Below are 14,945 nucleotides of genomic sequence, written 5' to 3' on the forward strand. Positions count from 1 at the left end.
AACTTGAAAAAATGGAATGAAAAATAAATCCAGTAAGGTGTTACTTTATATGCTTGGAACTAAGTGCTTAACATTGTATGATTAGTAATAATAATAAATTTCGAAGATGAAGCAATTAAACACAGTATCTGCATATTTTAAAACTGAACTATAGTCACTTATGGATTTTGTAAATATTTGGCACCTATCAACATTAACTTTTGGCTGGGCATGGTACCTGATACCTGTAATCCTAGAACTTTGGGAGGCCTAGGTGGGCAAAATCCTTGACCCCAGGAGTTTGAAACCAGCTTGAGTAAGATGGTTAAACCCCATCTCTACAAAAAATTTAAAAAATTAGTTGAGCATAGTGGCGCATGCCTGTAGTCACAGCAGGAGGGTTGATTGAGCCCGGGAGGTAGAGGCTGCAGTGAGCCAAGATTCCACCACTGCACTCCAGCCTGGGTGACAATGAGACCCTATCTCAAAAAATAAATTAAAAAAATTAATTTATAAACATTAATTTGAGTAATATCTGTTTTTCAAAAAGGAAGTTCATGATGTAGTGCAAGCGTTTACCAGTTGACATGCCAGTCATGCCAGTTAGGTCTGTGGGTGCCTCCATAGAGTGACAGGATGGTAGATGAGAATGGGCATTGAGTGGGCATTGAATCCCAATTTGCATCTCAAGAAAGGAAGCAAGTATTGGCTTTATTTTTCTTGTTAAAGTAATATGTACTTGAAAGACTTGAAACTGTAAAACTGTGTCCTAGGGAGGGTGACAGTCTCGCTCTGCCAGTCCAGCTCCTCACTGATAACCACTCTAATGTTCAGCTTTGATCTGGCCTTTTTTCTCCCGAAACTCTGAGTCAGAGAAATTTAGCAGTAGAAGGAACTGAAGAAATCAAGTCACAGTTGTTAACCTAAAATAATTTAAAAGGTCAAAATCGAGTTTAAAGAGAATTTAAGTATAAAGGTTGAGGACAGGCCACCTGAGAAAGGACAGATTTCAAAGCATGGAAGTCATTGCTGTTAAGACATTTGGGATTGTTTATATAGACAAAATTTAGGGACATTTAACGGAATTTTAGTATGTTAATGTAAGGCTTAATGTACGGTTATAAAGATCTAATTAGTCAAGGTATATTTTTAGAGGAGAAAGAATGTAACTGTCTCAAGATCCCTGTTTGGAGCACCATCTCACCTGAGTTAGGTACAGGACAATAAAGGAGGCAGTTAATCTGTAACAAAGATCAGCGATTGGAAGGAGGAGGTCTGGTTTCTTTTTAAAAAAGGACTCTAGCTTTGCATAGTGGCAGTATCGTAGCCAATGAGGTTTATCCAAGGCGCGATTATTGCTAATTGAAAACTTTTCCCAATACCCTGCCGTGACAACTTGCAATATAGTCAGCATTGGCAACTTTTGACAGTCTCTATGGAGACTGTATTTAAAAATAAATAAATAAAATAAAAAAGGACTCTATTAGTCTTTTTTTAGTTGTTCATAGAACAAGAACAATGAGGAAGAGTTAAGCTAAAATCCAAGAAACAGAATTGTAAACATGTTATGTGACCGAGATCATAGTCACATCTCTCTCAAGGCTTAAGGTGTTTTGGAGGTTCTAACATCCTTTAAATTTTATTTACTTTTACACAGTTGTTGTAACAGATTTGGAACCAAAATTCAGGGCTCTTAATGTCCAAGCAGCAACTGCTTGGGCTTCAGTTTAGAGCCTGTGTGGTTGAACAGAATTGGCAGCACTGTTTAGTTCTAGATAATCACTGACCGTGAAAACCAAAGTTGGAGAACAGAAGTCCTCAATTTTGGAATTCATTTTCAGGACTAAGATATTGTGTCATCTCCTCAAGTAGGAAATTGTGTTTCCTGTTTATCTTCTGTAGTTTTTAATCAGACTAGCTTCTTTCCAAACTGAAGTGGTGGTATAAAACCTCATTTTTGAGCCGCTAGCACCTACAGTTGCTTTTTTACTCTAGTTTTAAGAGAAACTATAGCAGAAGTGTGCTATCGAAGTCCCCAACAAGCAGGTCAAATGGCATTAGTAGATCTCCATTTGACAGCCCTGGCTGTTGTTGGGATTTCCATGTGACAAGAAAATGTGGTGCCCTTCTCTTTTCCTCTCAACACCATTGGGAATTTCTGCTGTCAAATGATGCAAATAAAATTATATGATCATGCAATATTTAAATATCCTGGCTCTCTGAGCTCTTGGAAAGGTACATGAAGCAGTGTCTTAAGAGTATAATTGCATAGTAGTCAAATATATGTAATATATATAATGTTGTACAGTAGAATTTATTCACATTACCATTGATTGCACCTTGAAGGACATAGAAACAAATGTAATGCATTTTCTTAAAGTACAAAACAATGAACTGCCTAAATGTATAGCATAGGGGAAAATGTGAGTAGGAATAATTACAGTGCATTTGTTGGTAGACAACTTAAAAAGAATTTTCACCTCTGTTAGTTTATTTTAACCTTCACAGCTCTGTGAGGTAATTAGAGGTTGGAAATCTTGACACGGGGATCTTTGAGCAGATGCAAGTAGTTCTCACTGCCCTTAGGACTTTTGACACAGCTATAGCATCTCTACTTTTAAAAGAATAAACCTGATAAAATAAAAATTTAAATTGACTCCATGGCCCACCCCTGACTTATTTGAGGCTCCTTCTTCAGTTCAGTTTGCAGCTCATTTAACCATTCTTTTGAATGAAAATACTTGAATTAGACCTCTTTCTGTGAGTTTCCTGGTGTGTGCCTTTATGATGGCTATTTGAAACCAGTCATTAAAAGTTCCTGATGTATCAGGCGATTACTTCCTGTAAAGCGGATGAAAGCTGGCTTTGATCTGTTTGCGTAGGTTTCTTCCATGAGTGATAATTTTCTTACTAGCTGCCAGTTCAGATTATTTTCAAAAGTGTTAAGACTTCTGTACTCAAAGTACCTGATTAGTGATGATATTGGATAAAACTTTTTTCAGCTAAATAAGTTTCATAAAGGCAGAAGTTTATTTTAATTATATATATTTAATTGAATATTTCCTTAATTTCTCTTTAGTCTTATAAGACTTTGATACTTCCTGTTTTGTCTGAAAAAAATATGTATTATCTTTGATATTTGGACTCCAGTGTGGTTGGGCCATCTCCCCTCATAGGTATAGAATTGGATACTACAATTTTTTTCTTGTTTAGAGTGTGGGAAGGAAAGTTTCTTATCCTCCCTTTTCATAAGGAAATGCAGCATCAGAGTGATTCTATATTCCAAGCAGTTTAAAGAATTCTGAACCATAAGCTGAGCTTAGTTTCAGATGAGGCAAAGGTTCTCAAGCACCAGAATTCTCATTATTTCAAATAGTCTTAGTATAGCTATAAATGTTCTGTAGCCTAAATGTCTTTTACTTGTCAAATTACTAACACTGTAAGTATAGTAAGTCATTTTTGTTTAAACAAATATCTATTAGAACCTATTGTGTGCAGGGCATATGCTAGAGAATATGAGAATATTTACAGAAGACTACAATATATTTCCTTTCCTATCAATACATGGCAAATGCCATAAGACATACACATGCTGTGAGAGGGAAGAGGGACCTGATCTACTTAGAGAATTTATTTGGTATTTAGGAGTAAGAAAAGAGGAATTGGACAAGAATGGCTTTTTTCTTTTCTTTCCTTTTTTTTTTTTTTTTTTTTTGGAAACAGGGTCTTGCTCTGTCTCCCAAGCTGGAGTGCAGTGGCGCTCCAGCTGCAACCTCTCCCTCCCAGGTTCAAGCAGTTCTCCTGCCTCAGCCTCCAGAGTAGCTGAGATACAGGCACACGTAACCTGGCTAATTTTTGTATTTTTAGTAGAGACAGGCTTTCACTATGTTGGCCAGGCTGGTCTCAAACTCCCAACCTCAGGTGATCCACCCTCCTCAGCCTCCCAAAGTGCGGAGATTACAGGCATGAGCCACTGCGCCTGGCCTAAGAATGGATTGTTTCTAAAAGGGGTTAAGCTTTAAGAAGAAAAGATATTTTTAAAAAATACATAAATGAGGTCGGGCGTGGTGGCTCACACCAGTAATCCCAACACTGGAAGGGCTGAGGTGGGCAGATCACCTGAAGTAGGGAGTTCGAGACCAGCCTGACCAACATGGAGAAACCCCGGCTCTACTAAAAATACAAAATTAGCCAGTTGTGGTGGCACATACCTGTAATTCCAGCTAATTGGGAGGCTGAGGCAGAATAGTTTGAAGCCAGGAGGCAGAGGTTGCAGTGAGCCAAGATCGTGCCACCTGGGCAACAAGAGTAAAACTGTCTCGAAAAAAAAAAATAGTATTTTGTACTCCCCAAAATAATGTGTCTGGCAAATTTTTAAGAACTAAGTACTGGGGAATCCCCACTGCAGTTGTACTTAATTGCAGCCTACCTTCAGTAAGAGCTATCAAAAACTAAATATATTAGAAGTCAGTTATATTTACATTTCCTTGATTAGTATAGTTCATTTTCACTGTGTATTTGTAACTCTTGTCTTGTTTCTTCTTATTTTAGACCTGGAATGGCCAAATATCAAGGTGAAGTTCAAAGTTTGAAACTGGATGATGATTCAGTTATAGAAGGAGTAAGCGACCAAGTACTTGTGGCAGTTGTGGTTAGTTTCGCTTTGATTGCTACGCTGGTATATGCACTTTTCAGGTGAGACTAAAGGACAAAAGGATTGAGTACATTTGCAAGGGCTGCTGACTTTTTGACCCCCAATGATGTGTAATACTTAGTATGAAACTCAAGTAACAGATCTCAGTGATTGTAGATGTTTACTAAGGTGTTTTATTTTCCACTGGGCTTTGAATGCTAACATGTATATTTTCTGTCTCTACTAAAAATAAAACAAAAATTAGCCAGGTGTGGTGGTGGGCACCTGTAATCCCAGCTACTGGGGAGGCTGAGACAGGAGAATTGCTTGAACTCAGGAGGCAGAGGTTGCGGTGAGCTGATCTCACCATTGCACTCTAGCCTGAGCAACAAGAGTGAACTCTATCTCAAAAAAAAAAAAAAAAAAAAAAGAGTTAATACCTGAAGATAAATTAAATTTTGTATATATTATAGAAAACAAATTTTTAAAATTATAAAATAGAAAAAAGATTAATTCTAAAAATTACAAATCATTGTATTTCCTGTATAAATTATGGAAAAAATTATTAAACAAAATGTGAACACTTAGAAAAAGGGCTGATTAATTTACTTTTTTACCTCTGTATTAATAGTCTTTTATTGGGGTAACACTGTCTTAATTTCAGTAGGGTGTTTTATGGAGTGATAATCCAGAGTGATACTGGCGATATACTGTGGATATCATGGGGGAATAATGACTAGATTATAGCAGGGTTAAGTGAACTCCAAGTAGGTTGTTCTTAGGATTCCTGACTAATGTTTTAATATAAACCAAAAAGAAGGATATCATATGTTGCTGCAGGGCTCTGTCCTTGGGCCTTTTCTTTCTTTTCTTTTCTTTTCTTTTTTCTTTCTTTCTTTTTTTTTTTTTTTTTTTTTTGAGATCAGGTTTCACTCTGTAGCCCAGGCTGGAGTGCAGTGGCTAGCAGAGCTAGCTGCAGCCTGGACTTCCCATGTTCTGGCACTTTTCCCACCTCAGCCTCCTGAGTAGCTAGGACTGCAGGCATGCATCAGCATGTCCAGTTAATTATTTTGTATAATTATTATTATTTTGGTCTGATAAGTTTTTGCCATGTTCCCCAGGCTCATCTCTTAACTCCTGGGCTCAGGTGATCCACCTGGCTCAGTCTTCCAAAGGGCTAGGATTACAGGTGTGAGCCACCAATTGTCAGTTGGAAGGGATAGCTAACATTGGTATAACAGAATTAAGATTCAGAAATAGTCAAGCCATATATCTGTGGTCAACTGACCTTTGACAAGGGTGCCAGGACCACTCAGTGGGGAGAGGTTTCAAAAAATAGTGCTAAGACAATTGGGTAGTCACATTCAAAAGATTAAAATTGGACCACACCACACCAGATTAATTCAACAATCTAAATATCAGAGCTAAACATAGGGGTAAATCATTGTGACTGGATTTAGCAAAGGATCTTAGATATGATAACAAAAGCATGAGCAACAAAAGAAAAAGTAGACAAACCAGACTTCATCAAAATTAACATGTTTGGAGAGGTACGGTGGCTCATGCCTGTAATCCCAGCACTTTGGGAGGATCACTTGAACCCAGGAGTTCAAGACCAGCCTGGACAACGTAGTGAGACCCTATTTCTACAAAAAAAAATTTTTTTTGAGACGGTCTCGCTCTGTCGCCCGGACTGGAGTGCAGTAGCACCATCTCGGCTTACTGCAACCTTGCCTTCCAGGTTCAAGTGATTCCCATGCCTCAGTCTCCCAAGTAGTTGGGATTACAGGTGCCAGCCACCATACCCAGCTAATTTTTGTATTTTAGTAGAGATGGGGTTTCACCTGTTAGCCAGGCTAGTCTCGAACTCCTGGCCTCAGGTAATCTGCCCACCTTGGCCTCCCAAAGTGCTGGAATTACAGGCATCAGCCACCACATCCAGCCTACAAAAAATTTTAAAATTAGCCAGGCATGGTGGTGTACCCTGTAGTCTCAGCTACTTAGAGGCTGAGATGGCAGGATTATTTGAGCCTGGGAAGTCAAGGCTACAGTGACTTATGATCATGCCACTGCACTTTAGCCTGGGTGACAAAACAAGACCTTGTCTTAGGAAAAAAACAAAACAGAACAAAAAATAAAAATACAGAAAGGGGCCAGGTGCAGTGGCTGATGCTTGTAATCCCAGCACTTTGGGAGGCTGAGGCAGGTAGATCGCCTGAGGTCAGGAGTTGAAGACCAGCCTGGCCAACATGGTGAAACCCCATCTCTACTAAAAATACAAAAAATTAGCTGGGTATGGTGGCGGGCACCTGTAATCCCAGCTACTTGGGAGGCTGAGGCAGGAGAATCGCTTGAACCCAAGAGGCAGAGGTTACAATGAGTTGAGATCATACCATTGCACTCCAGTCTGGGCAACCAACAAAACTCCATCTTAGAAAAAAAAAAACAATTCATTTATTAAGGCACTTATATGTGGTAGATGCTGAAAACTGTATAACCTACTTTTATTTTATTATTGCATTTTAGGTTTTGGGGTACATGTGCAGAACATGCAAGATTGTTGCATAGGTACACACATGACAGTGTGATTTGCTGCCGTCCTCCCCATCACCTATATCTGGCATTTCTCCCCATTTTATCTCTCCCCAACTCCCTACCCCCCACTGTCTCTCCCCTGTTTCCTCCCGACAGACACCAGTGTGTGATGCTCCCCTCCCTGTGCCCATGTGTTCTCACTGTTCAACACCCGCCTATGAGTGAGAACATGCTGTGTTTGATTTTCTGTTCTGGTGTCAGTTTGCTGAGAATGATGGTTTCCAGGTTCATCCATGTCCCTACAAAGGACAGGAACTCATAGTTTTTGATGGCTGCATAATATTCCATGGTGTGTATGTGCCGCATTTTCCCTGTCTAGTCTATCACCGATGGGCATTTGGGTTGGTTCCAGGTCTTTGCTATTGTAAACAGTGCTGCAATGAACATTCGTGTGCATGCGTCCTTATAGTAGAACGATTTATAATCCTTTGGATATATACCCAGTAATAGGATTGCTGGGTCAAATGGCATTTCTATTTCTAGGTCCTTGAGGAATCGCCACACTGTCATCCACAATGGTTGAACTTATTTACACTCCCACCAACAGTGTAAAAGTGTTCCTATTTCTCCACATCCTCTCCAGCATCTGTTGTCTCCAGATTTTTTAATGATTGCCATTCTAACTGGCATGAGATGGTATCTCAATGTAGTTTTGATTTGTATTTCTCTAATGACCAGTGATGATGAGCATTTTTTCATATGTTTGTTGGCCTCGTGAATATTTTCTTGTGTAAAGTGTCTTTTCATATCCTTCGACCAATTTTGAATGGGCTTGTTTGTTTTTTTCATGTAAATCTGTTTTAGTTCTTTGTAGATTCTGGATATCAGCCCTTTGTCAGACGTGTAGACTGCAAAAATTTTTTCTCATTCTGTTGGTTGCCGATTCCCTCTAATGATGTTTCTTTTGCTGTGCAGAAGATGTGGAATTTGATTAGGTCCCGTTTGTCTATTTTGGCTTTTGTTGCTAATGCTTTTGGTGTTTTGGTCATAAAGTCCTTGCCTACGCCTATGTCCTTAATGGTTTTGTCTAGGTTTTCTTCTAGGGTTTTTATGATGTTAGGTCTGTTTAAGTCCTTAATCCATCTGGAGTTAATTTTAGTGTAAGGTGTTTACACTAAAATTTAGATTGTTAATTTGCTTTCTGCACATGGCTAGCCACTTTTCCCAACACCATGTATTGAACAGGGAATCCTTTCCCCATTACTTGTTTTTTTCAGGTTTGTCAAAAATCGGATGTTTGTAGATGTGTTGTGTTGCCTCCGAGGCCTCTGTTCTGTTCCATTGGTCTATATGTCTGCTTTGGTACCAGTACCATGCTGTCTTGATTACTGTAGCCTTGTAGTATAGTTTGAAGTCCAGCAGTGTGATGCCTCCCGCTTTGTTCTTTTTGCTTAGAGTTGACTTGGCTATGCGGGCTCTCTTTTGGTTCCATATGAAGTTTAAGGTGTTTTTTTCCAGTTCTGTGAAGAAGGTCATTGGTAGCTTGATGGGGATAGTGTTGAATCTGTAAATTACTTTGGGCAGTATGGCCATTTTCACAGTATTGATGCTTCCTAACCATGAACACGGAATGTTTCTCCATCTGTTTGTGTCCTCTCTGATTTCGTTGAGCAGTGGTTTGTAGTTCTTGAAGAGGTCCTTTATGTTCCTTGTTAATTGTATTCCTAGGTGTTTTATTCTCTTTGTAGCAATTGTGGATGGCAGTTCGTTCTTGATTTTCCTCTGTTTAAGTCTGTTATTGGTGTATAGGAATGCTTGTGATTTTTGCACATTGATTTTGTATCCTGAGACTTTGCTGAAGTCGCTTATCAGTTTCAGGAGATTTTGGGCTGAGATGATGGGGTCTTCTAGATATACAATCATGTCGTCTGCAAATAGAGAATTTAACTTCCTCCTTTCCTATTTGAATACCCTTTATTTCTTTTTCTTGCCTGATTGCTCTGGCTAGAACTTCCAGTACTATATTGAATAGGAGTGGTGAGAGAGGGCATCCTTGTCTAGCACCAGATTTCAAAGGGAATGCTTCCAGTTTTTGCCCATTCAGTATGATATTGGCTGTTGGTTTGTCATAAACAGCTTTTATTATTTTGAGATACGTTTCACCAATACCTAGTTTATTGAGGGTTGTTAGCATAAAGGGGTGTTGAATTTTGTCAAAGGCCTTCTCTGCATCAATTGAGATAATCATGTGGTTTTTGTCTTTGTTTCTGTGTATGTGGTGAATTATGTTTATAGACTTGCATATGTTGAACAAGACTTGCATCTCTGGGATAAATCCTACTTGATCATGGTTGATAAGCTTTTTGATGTGCTGTTGCAATCGGTTTGCCAGTATTTTATTGAAGTTTTTTGCATCTATGTTCATCATGGATATTGGCCTAAAGTTTTCTTCATTCTTTTTTCTTTTTTCTTTTTTTTTTTTGAGACAGTGTTTCGCCCTTGTTACCTAGGCTGGAGTGCAATGGCGCAATCTCGACTCACTGCAACCTCCGCCTCCTGGGTTCAGGCAATTCTCCTGCCTCAACCTCCTGAGTAGCTGGGATTACAGGCACGCGCCACCAGGCCCAGCTAATGTTTTGTATTTGTAGTAGAGACGGGGTTTCACTATGTTGACCAGGATGGTCTCGATCTCTTGACCTCGTGATCCACCCACCTCGGCCTCCCGAAGTGCTGGGATTATAGGCTTGAGCCACCGCGCCCGGCTGGCCTGAAGTTTTCTTTTCTTGCTGAGTCTCTGCCGGGTTTTGGTATCAGGATGATGTTGGTCTCATAAAGTGATTTGGGAAGGATTCCCTCTTTTTGGATTGTTTGGAATAGTTTCAGAAGGAATGGTACCAACTCCTCTTTGTATGTCTGGTAGAATTTGGCTGTGAACCCTTCTAGACCTGGGCTTTTTTTGGGTGATAGGCTCTTAATTGCTGCCTCAACTTCAGTCCTTGTTATTGGTCTATTCAGGGTTTCAACTTCTTCCTGGTTTAGGCTTGGGAGGATGCAAGTGTCCAGGAGTTTATCCATTTCTTCCAGGCGTACTAGTTTATGTGCATAGAGTTGTTTGTAATAATCTCTGATGATGGTTTGAATTTCTGTGGAATCTGTGGTGATATCCTCTTTATCGTTTTTATTGCCATCTATTTGATTCTTCTCTCTTTTCTTTTTTATTAATATGGCTAGTGGTCCGTCTATGTTGTTGATCTTTTTGGAAAACCAGCTCCTGGATTTATTGATTTTTTTGAAGGGTTTTTTTTTTTTTTGTCTCTATCTCCTTCAGTTCTGCTCTGATCTTAGTTATTTCTTGTCTTCTGCTAACTTCTGAGTTTTTTTGATCTTGCTCCTCTAGCTCTCTCAATTTGACGATAGGGTGTTGATTTTAGATCTCTCCTTGCTTCTCATGTGGACATTTATTGCTATATATTTTCCTCTAGAGACTGCTTTAAATGTGTCCCAGAGATTCTGGTATGTTGTGTCTTTGTTGTTGTTGGTTTCGAAGAACATCTTTATTTCTACCTTCATTTCATTGTTTATCCAATTAACATTCAAGAGCCAGCTGTTCAGTTTCCATGAAGCTGTGCGGTTCTGAGTTAGTTTCTGAATTCTGAGTTCTAACTTGTTTGCACTGTGGTCTGAGAAACTATTTGTTATGATTTCCGTTCTTTTGCATTTGCTGAGGAGCGATTTACTTCCAATTATGTGGTCAGTTTTAGAGTAAGTGCAATGTGGTGCTGAGAAGAATGTATATTCTGCGTATTTGAGGTGGAGAGTTCTGTAAACGTCTATTATGTTTGCTTGGTCCAGGTCTGAGTTCAAGTCCTGGATATCTTTGTTAATTTTCTGTCTGATTTATCTGTCTAATATTGACAATGGAGTGTTAAAGTCTCCCACTATTATTGTGTGGGAGCCTAACTGTCTTTGTAAGTCATTAAGAACTTACCTTATATATCTGGGAGCTCCTGTATTGGGTGGTTGTATATTTAGGATTGTTGGCTCTTCTTGCTGCATTGATCCTTTTACCATTATGTAATGTCCTTCTTTGTCTCTTTTGATCTTTGTTTGTTTAAAGTGTATTTTATTAGAGATGAGAATTGCAACTCCTACTTTTTTTTTTTTGCTCTCCATTTGCTTGGTAAATCTTCCTCCATCCCTTTATTTTGAGCCTTTGTGTATCCTTGCATGTGAGATGGGTTTCCTGGATACAGCACACTGATGGATTTTGGCTTTTTATCCAATTTGCCAGTCTGTGTCTTTTGATTGGGGCATTTTGCTCATTTACATTTAGGGTTAATATTGTTATGTGTGAATTTGATCCTGCCATTTTGATGCTAGCTGGCTGTTTTGCCCATTAGTTGATGCAATTTATTCATTGTGTTGATGCTCTTTACCATTTGGTATGTTTTTGGAGTGGCTGGTACTGTTTGTTCCTTTCTGTGTTTGATGCCTCTTTCAGGAGCCCTTATAAAGCAGGCCTGGTGGTGATGAAATCTCTGAGTACTTGCATGTTCCCAAAGGATTTTATTTTTCGTTCACTTATGAAGCTTAGTTTGGCTGCATGTGAAATTCTGGGTTGAAAGTTCTTTTCTTTAAGGATGTTGAATATCGGCCCCCACTCTCTTCTAGCTTGTAGGGTTTCTGCCGAGAGATCTGCTGTGAGTCTGATGGGCTTCCCTTTGTGGGTAACTCGACCTTTCTCTCTGGCTGCCCTTAGCATTTTCTCCTTCATTTCGACCCTGGTGAATCTGACGATTATGTGCCCTGGGGTTGCTCTTCTTGAGGAATATCTTTGTGGTGTTCTCTGTATTTCCTGGACTTGAATGTTGGCCTGCCTTGCTAGGTTGGGGAAGTTTACCTGGATAATATCCTGAAGAGTATTTTCCAGCTTGGATTCATTCTCTCCATCACATTCAGGTACACCTATCAAATGTAAATTAGGTCTTTTCACATTGTCCCACATTTCTTGGAGACTTTGTTCATTCCTTTTTACCCTTTTTTCTCTAATCTTGCCTTCTCGTTTTATTTCATTGAGTTGATCTTCGACCTCTGATATCCTTTCTTCTGCTTGGTGAGTTCAGCTGTTGAAACTTGTGTATGCTTCGCGAAGTTCTCGTGTTGTGTTTTTCAGCTCCATCAATTCACGTATATTCCTCTCTATGTTGTTTATTCTCATTAGCATTTCATCACATCTTTTTTCAAGGTTCTTAGTTTCTTTGCATTGGGTTAGAACATGTTCTTTTAGCTCACAGAAGTTTCTTATTACCCACGTTCTGAAGCCTGATTCTGTCAATTCATCACACTCATTCTCCATCCAGTTTTGTTCCCTTGCTGGTGAGGAGTTGCAATCCCTTGTAGGAGGAGCGGCGTTCTGGTTTCGGGTGTTCTCATCCTTTTTGTGCTGGTTTCTTCCCATCTTGTGGATTTATCCTGTTGTCTTTGTAGTTGTTGACTTTCAGATTGGGTCACTGAGTGGACATCCAGTTTGTTGATAATGAAGTTATTTCTGTTTCTTAGTTTTCCTTCTAACAGTCTGGCCCTTCTGCTGCAGGGCTGCAGAGGTCCACTCCAGGCCCTGCTTGCCTGGGGATCACCTGCAGCAGCTGCAGAACAGTAAGGGTTGCTGCCAGTTTCTTCTTCTGCTATCTTTGTCCCGTAAGGATACCCGCCAGATGTCAGACTGACTTCTCCTTTGTGAGGTGACTCTTTGGACATACATGGGTCAGGGAGCTGCTTGAGGAGACAGTATGTCCTTTATAGGAGCTCAAGTGCTGAACTGTGAGTTCTGTTGTTCATTCAGAGCTGCTGGGCAGGTACATTTAAGTCTGCTGCAGCAGAACTCATAAAACCCCCCTTTTTTTTCCCCAGGTGCTCTGTCCCTGGGAGTTAGGACTTTATGAGTTTCTTTTGTGCTGCTGCCTTTTTTCAGGGCTGCCCTGCCCAGTGAGGAGGCAGCCTAGTCACTGCCTGCAGAGGCTTTGCTGAGCTGCATGGGCTCCGCCCAGCTGCCGTGTGAACCTACAGTCCTGTTTATATGGGTGTAGTTAGAGCTGCCTCAGCAATGGTGGCCCACCTCTCTCTGTAATGGTGGCCTGCCTCGGCAATGGCAGGCTGCCTCAGCAATGGCAAACTATCTCCATAGTGGTGGACTGCCTTGGTAATGGTGGATGCCCCTCCCCCACAGAGCTGGACCATCCCTGGTTCAGTTGTGCTTGCTGTGAAACTCTCAATCCAGAACGTTTCCAATTGCTGTTTTTTTGTAGGGGCGGGACCAGCTGAGCCTGATCACCTGGCTCCTTGCCTCAGAGCCTTTTTCTTTTAAGTTGAACGGTTGACTGTCTCCCAGGTGTTCTAGTCGCCTGTTGAAAAGGCACCAGGATCTGTGTGATTTCCCATGCGGCAACCCACTGCACTGGCTGAAACAGGAGCACTGACATTCGTGGCACTTTTTTGCCCGGGAATCTCCTGGCCTGGCTCCCTGTTTCAGTCCTCTTTTTAATCAGATGAATTGGCGACTCTGCCTTCCCGGAGCTCCCATTGCCAGCTAAAATGGCACCCAGACCCATGTATTTTGTACCGTGCCGGTGGCAGCCAAAACAACTGCACCGGCCAAACCAGCCGCGCTGGCGACCTGTGGGGCTCCTCCACCTGGGAATCTCCTGGTCTGTAGGCAATAAAAATCTGTCTGGAAATGCGGCATCCACTCACCCTCCGTGCTTTTACTGGGAGCTGCAATCCTGAGCTGCTCCTAATCAGCCATCTTGGATCCCTCCCTAGGCTACTTTTATAAAAGTAATAGCTAAAGGTCAAATCCACATTATATTCAGTTTGGGACAAGCATTTTAAATTGGAAAACTTTCAGGGGAGACTGCCAAAATAGAGAAAGCTGTGGAAACAAATCATATAAAATGTTTGAAGGAAGGAGGGATGTCTAGCTTAAGGGAAGGGACTCCTGCACAGTAAAACTGTCTTTGTAATGAGGGTTTGGTCCTGTTAAATAATGAAAATTTTAATTTGTGCAGCAGCAATAGAAGAAAAAAGAATTAGGGCTGGGCGCAGTGGCTTACACCTATAATCCCAGCACTTTGAGAGGCTGAGGTGGGTGGATCACTGGAGATCAGGAGTTTGAGATCAGCCTGACCAACATTGTGAAACCCTGTCTCTACTAAAAATATAAAAATTAGCTGGGCGTGGTTGTGGGCACCTGTAACACCAGCTACTCAGGAGGTTGAGGCAGGAGAATTGCTTGAACCTGGGAGGCAGACGTTGTAGTAAGCTGAGATCGTGCCAGTATACTCCAGCTTGGGTGACAAGAGTAAGACTCTGTTTCAAAAAAAAAGAAAAAATAAATAAATTTATTCTGTATGGTTTCATGGGCAGAACTGGGGCCACTAGGTGGAGATAAATGGTGACATTTTGGCTCAGCCTAAGTGACATATTTTCAAGTTACATAATGTACTCCCAGTTATTTGGACATTGCCTTGAGGTAATCAGTGAAGTAATCATGATTACCTAATAATGATGTGTTTCAGGAAGAGGAGGCACGTATAGTTTAACATTTAGACAAATCAGGCCAGGCACAGCGGCTTACCCCTGTAATCCCAGCACTTTGGGAAACCGAGGTGGGCACATCACAAGGTCAAGAGATCAAGACCATCCTGGCCAACATGGTGAAACCCCGTCTCTACTAAAAATAAAAAATTTGCTGTGCGTGGCAGTGTGCACCTGTAGTCCCTGCTACTGGGGAAGCTAAGGC

At 40.7% G+C, this 14,945-nt stretch overlaps 1 protein-coding gene and 1 non-coding gene across 5 annotated transcripts in view; both read left to right on the forward strand.

Annotated features, from left to right (window-relative positions):
- The window catches only part of RNF170 (ring finger protein 170), a 48,068-nt gene that overhangs the window by 3,904 nt on the left and 29,219 nt on the right, over positions 1–14,945 (forward strand). For all 4 annotated transcript variants that reach the window (XM_032288042.1, XM_032288043.1, XM_032288044.1 and 1 more), the window contains one exon: positions 4,531–4,674. In XM_032288042.1, the coding sequence (XP_032143933.1) occupies positions 4,538–4,674 (137 nt within the window). In that variant the 5' untranslated portion in view covers positions 4,531–4,537. Of the gene's footprint in view, positions 1–4,530; positions 4,675–14,945 lie in introns of those variants that run through there.
- Positions 1,281–1,421, forward strand: LOC116558535. The gene has a single exon (XR_004272044.1). It is a non-coding gene; the product is annotated as a U4 spliceosomal RNA (small nuclear RNA).

The sequence above is a fragment of the Sapajus apella genome, unplaced genomic scaffold, assembly GCF_009761245.1.
Source record: "Sapajus apella isolate SASKATOON/1434 unplaced genomic scaffold, GSC_monkey_1.0 scaffold21, whole genome shotgun sequence".
Taxonomy (NCBI): Eukaryota; Metazoa; Chordata; class Mammalia; order Primates; family Cebidae; genus Sapajus; species Sapajus apella.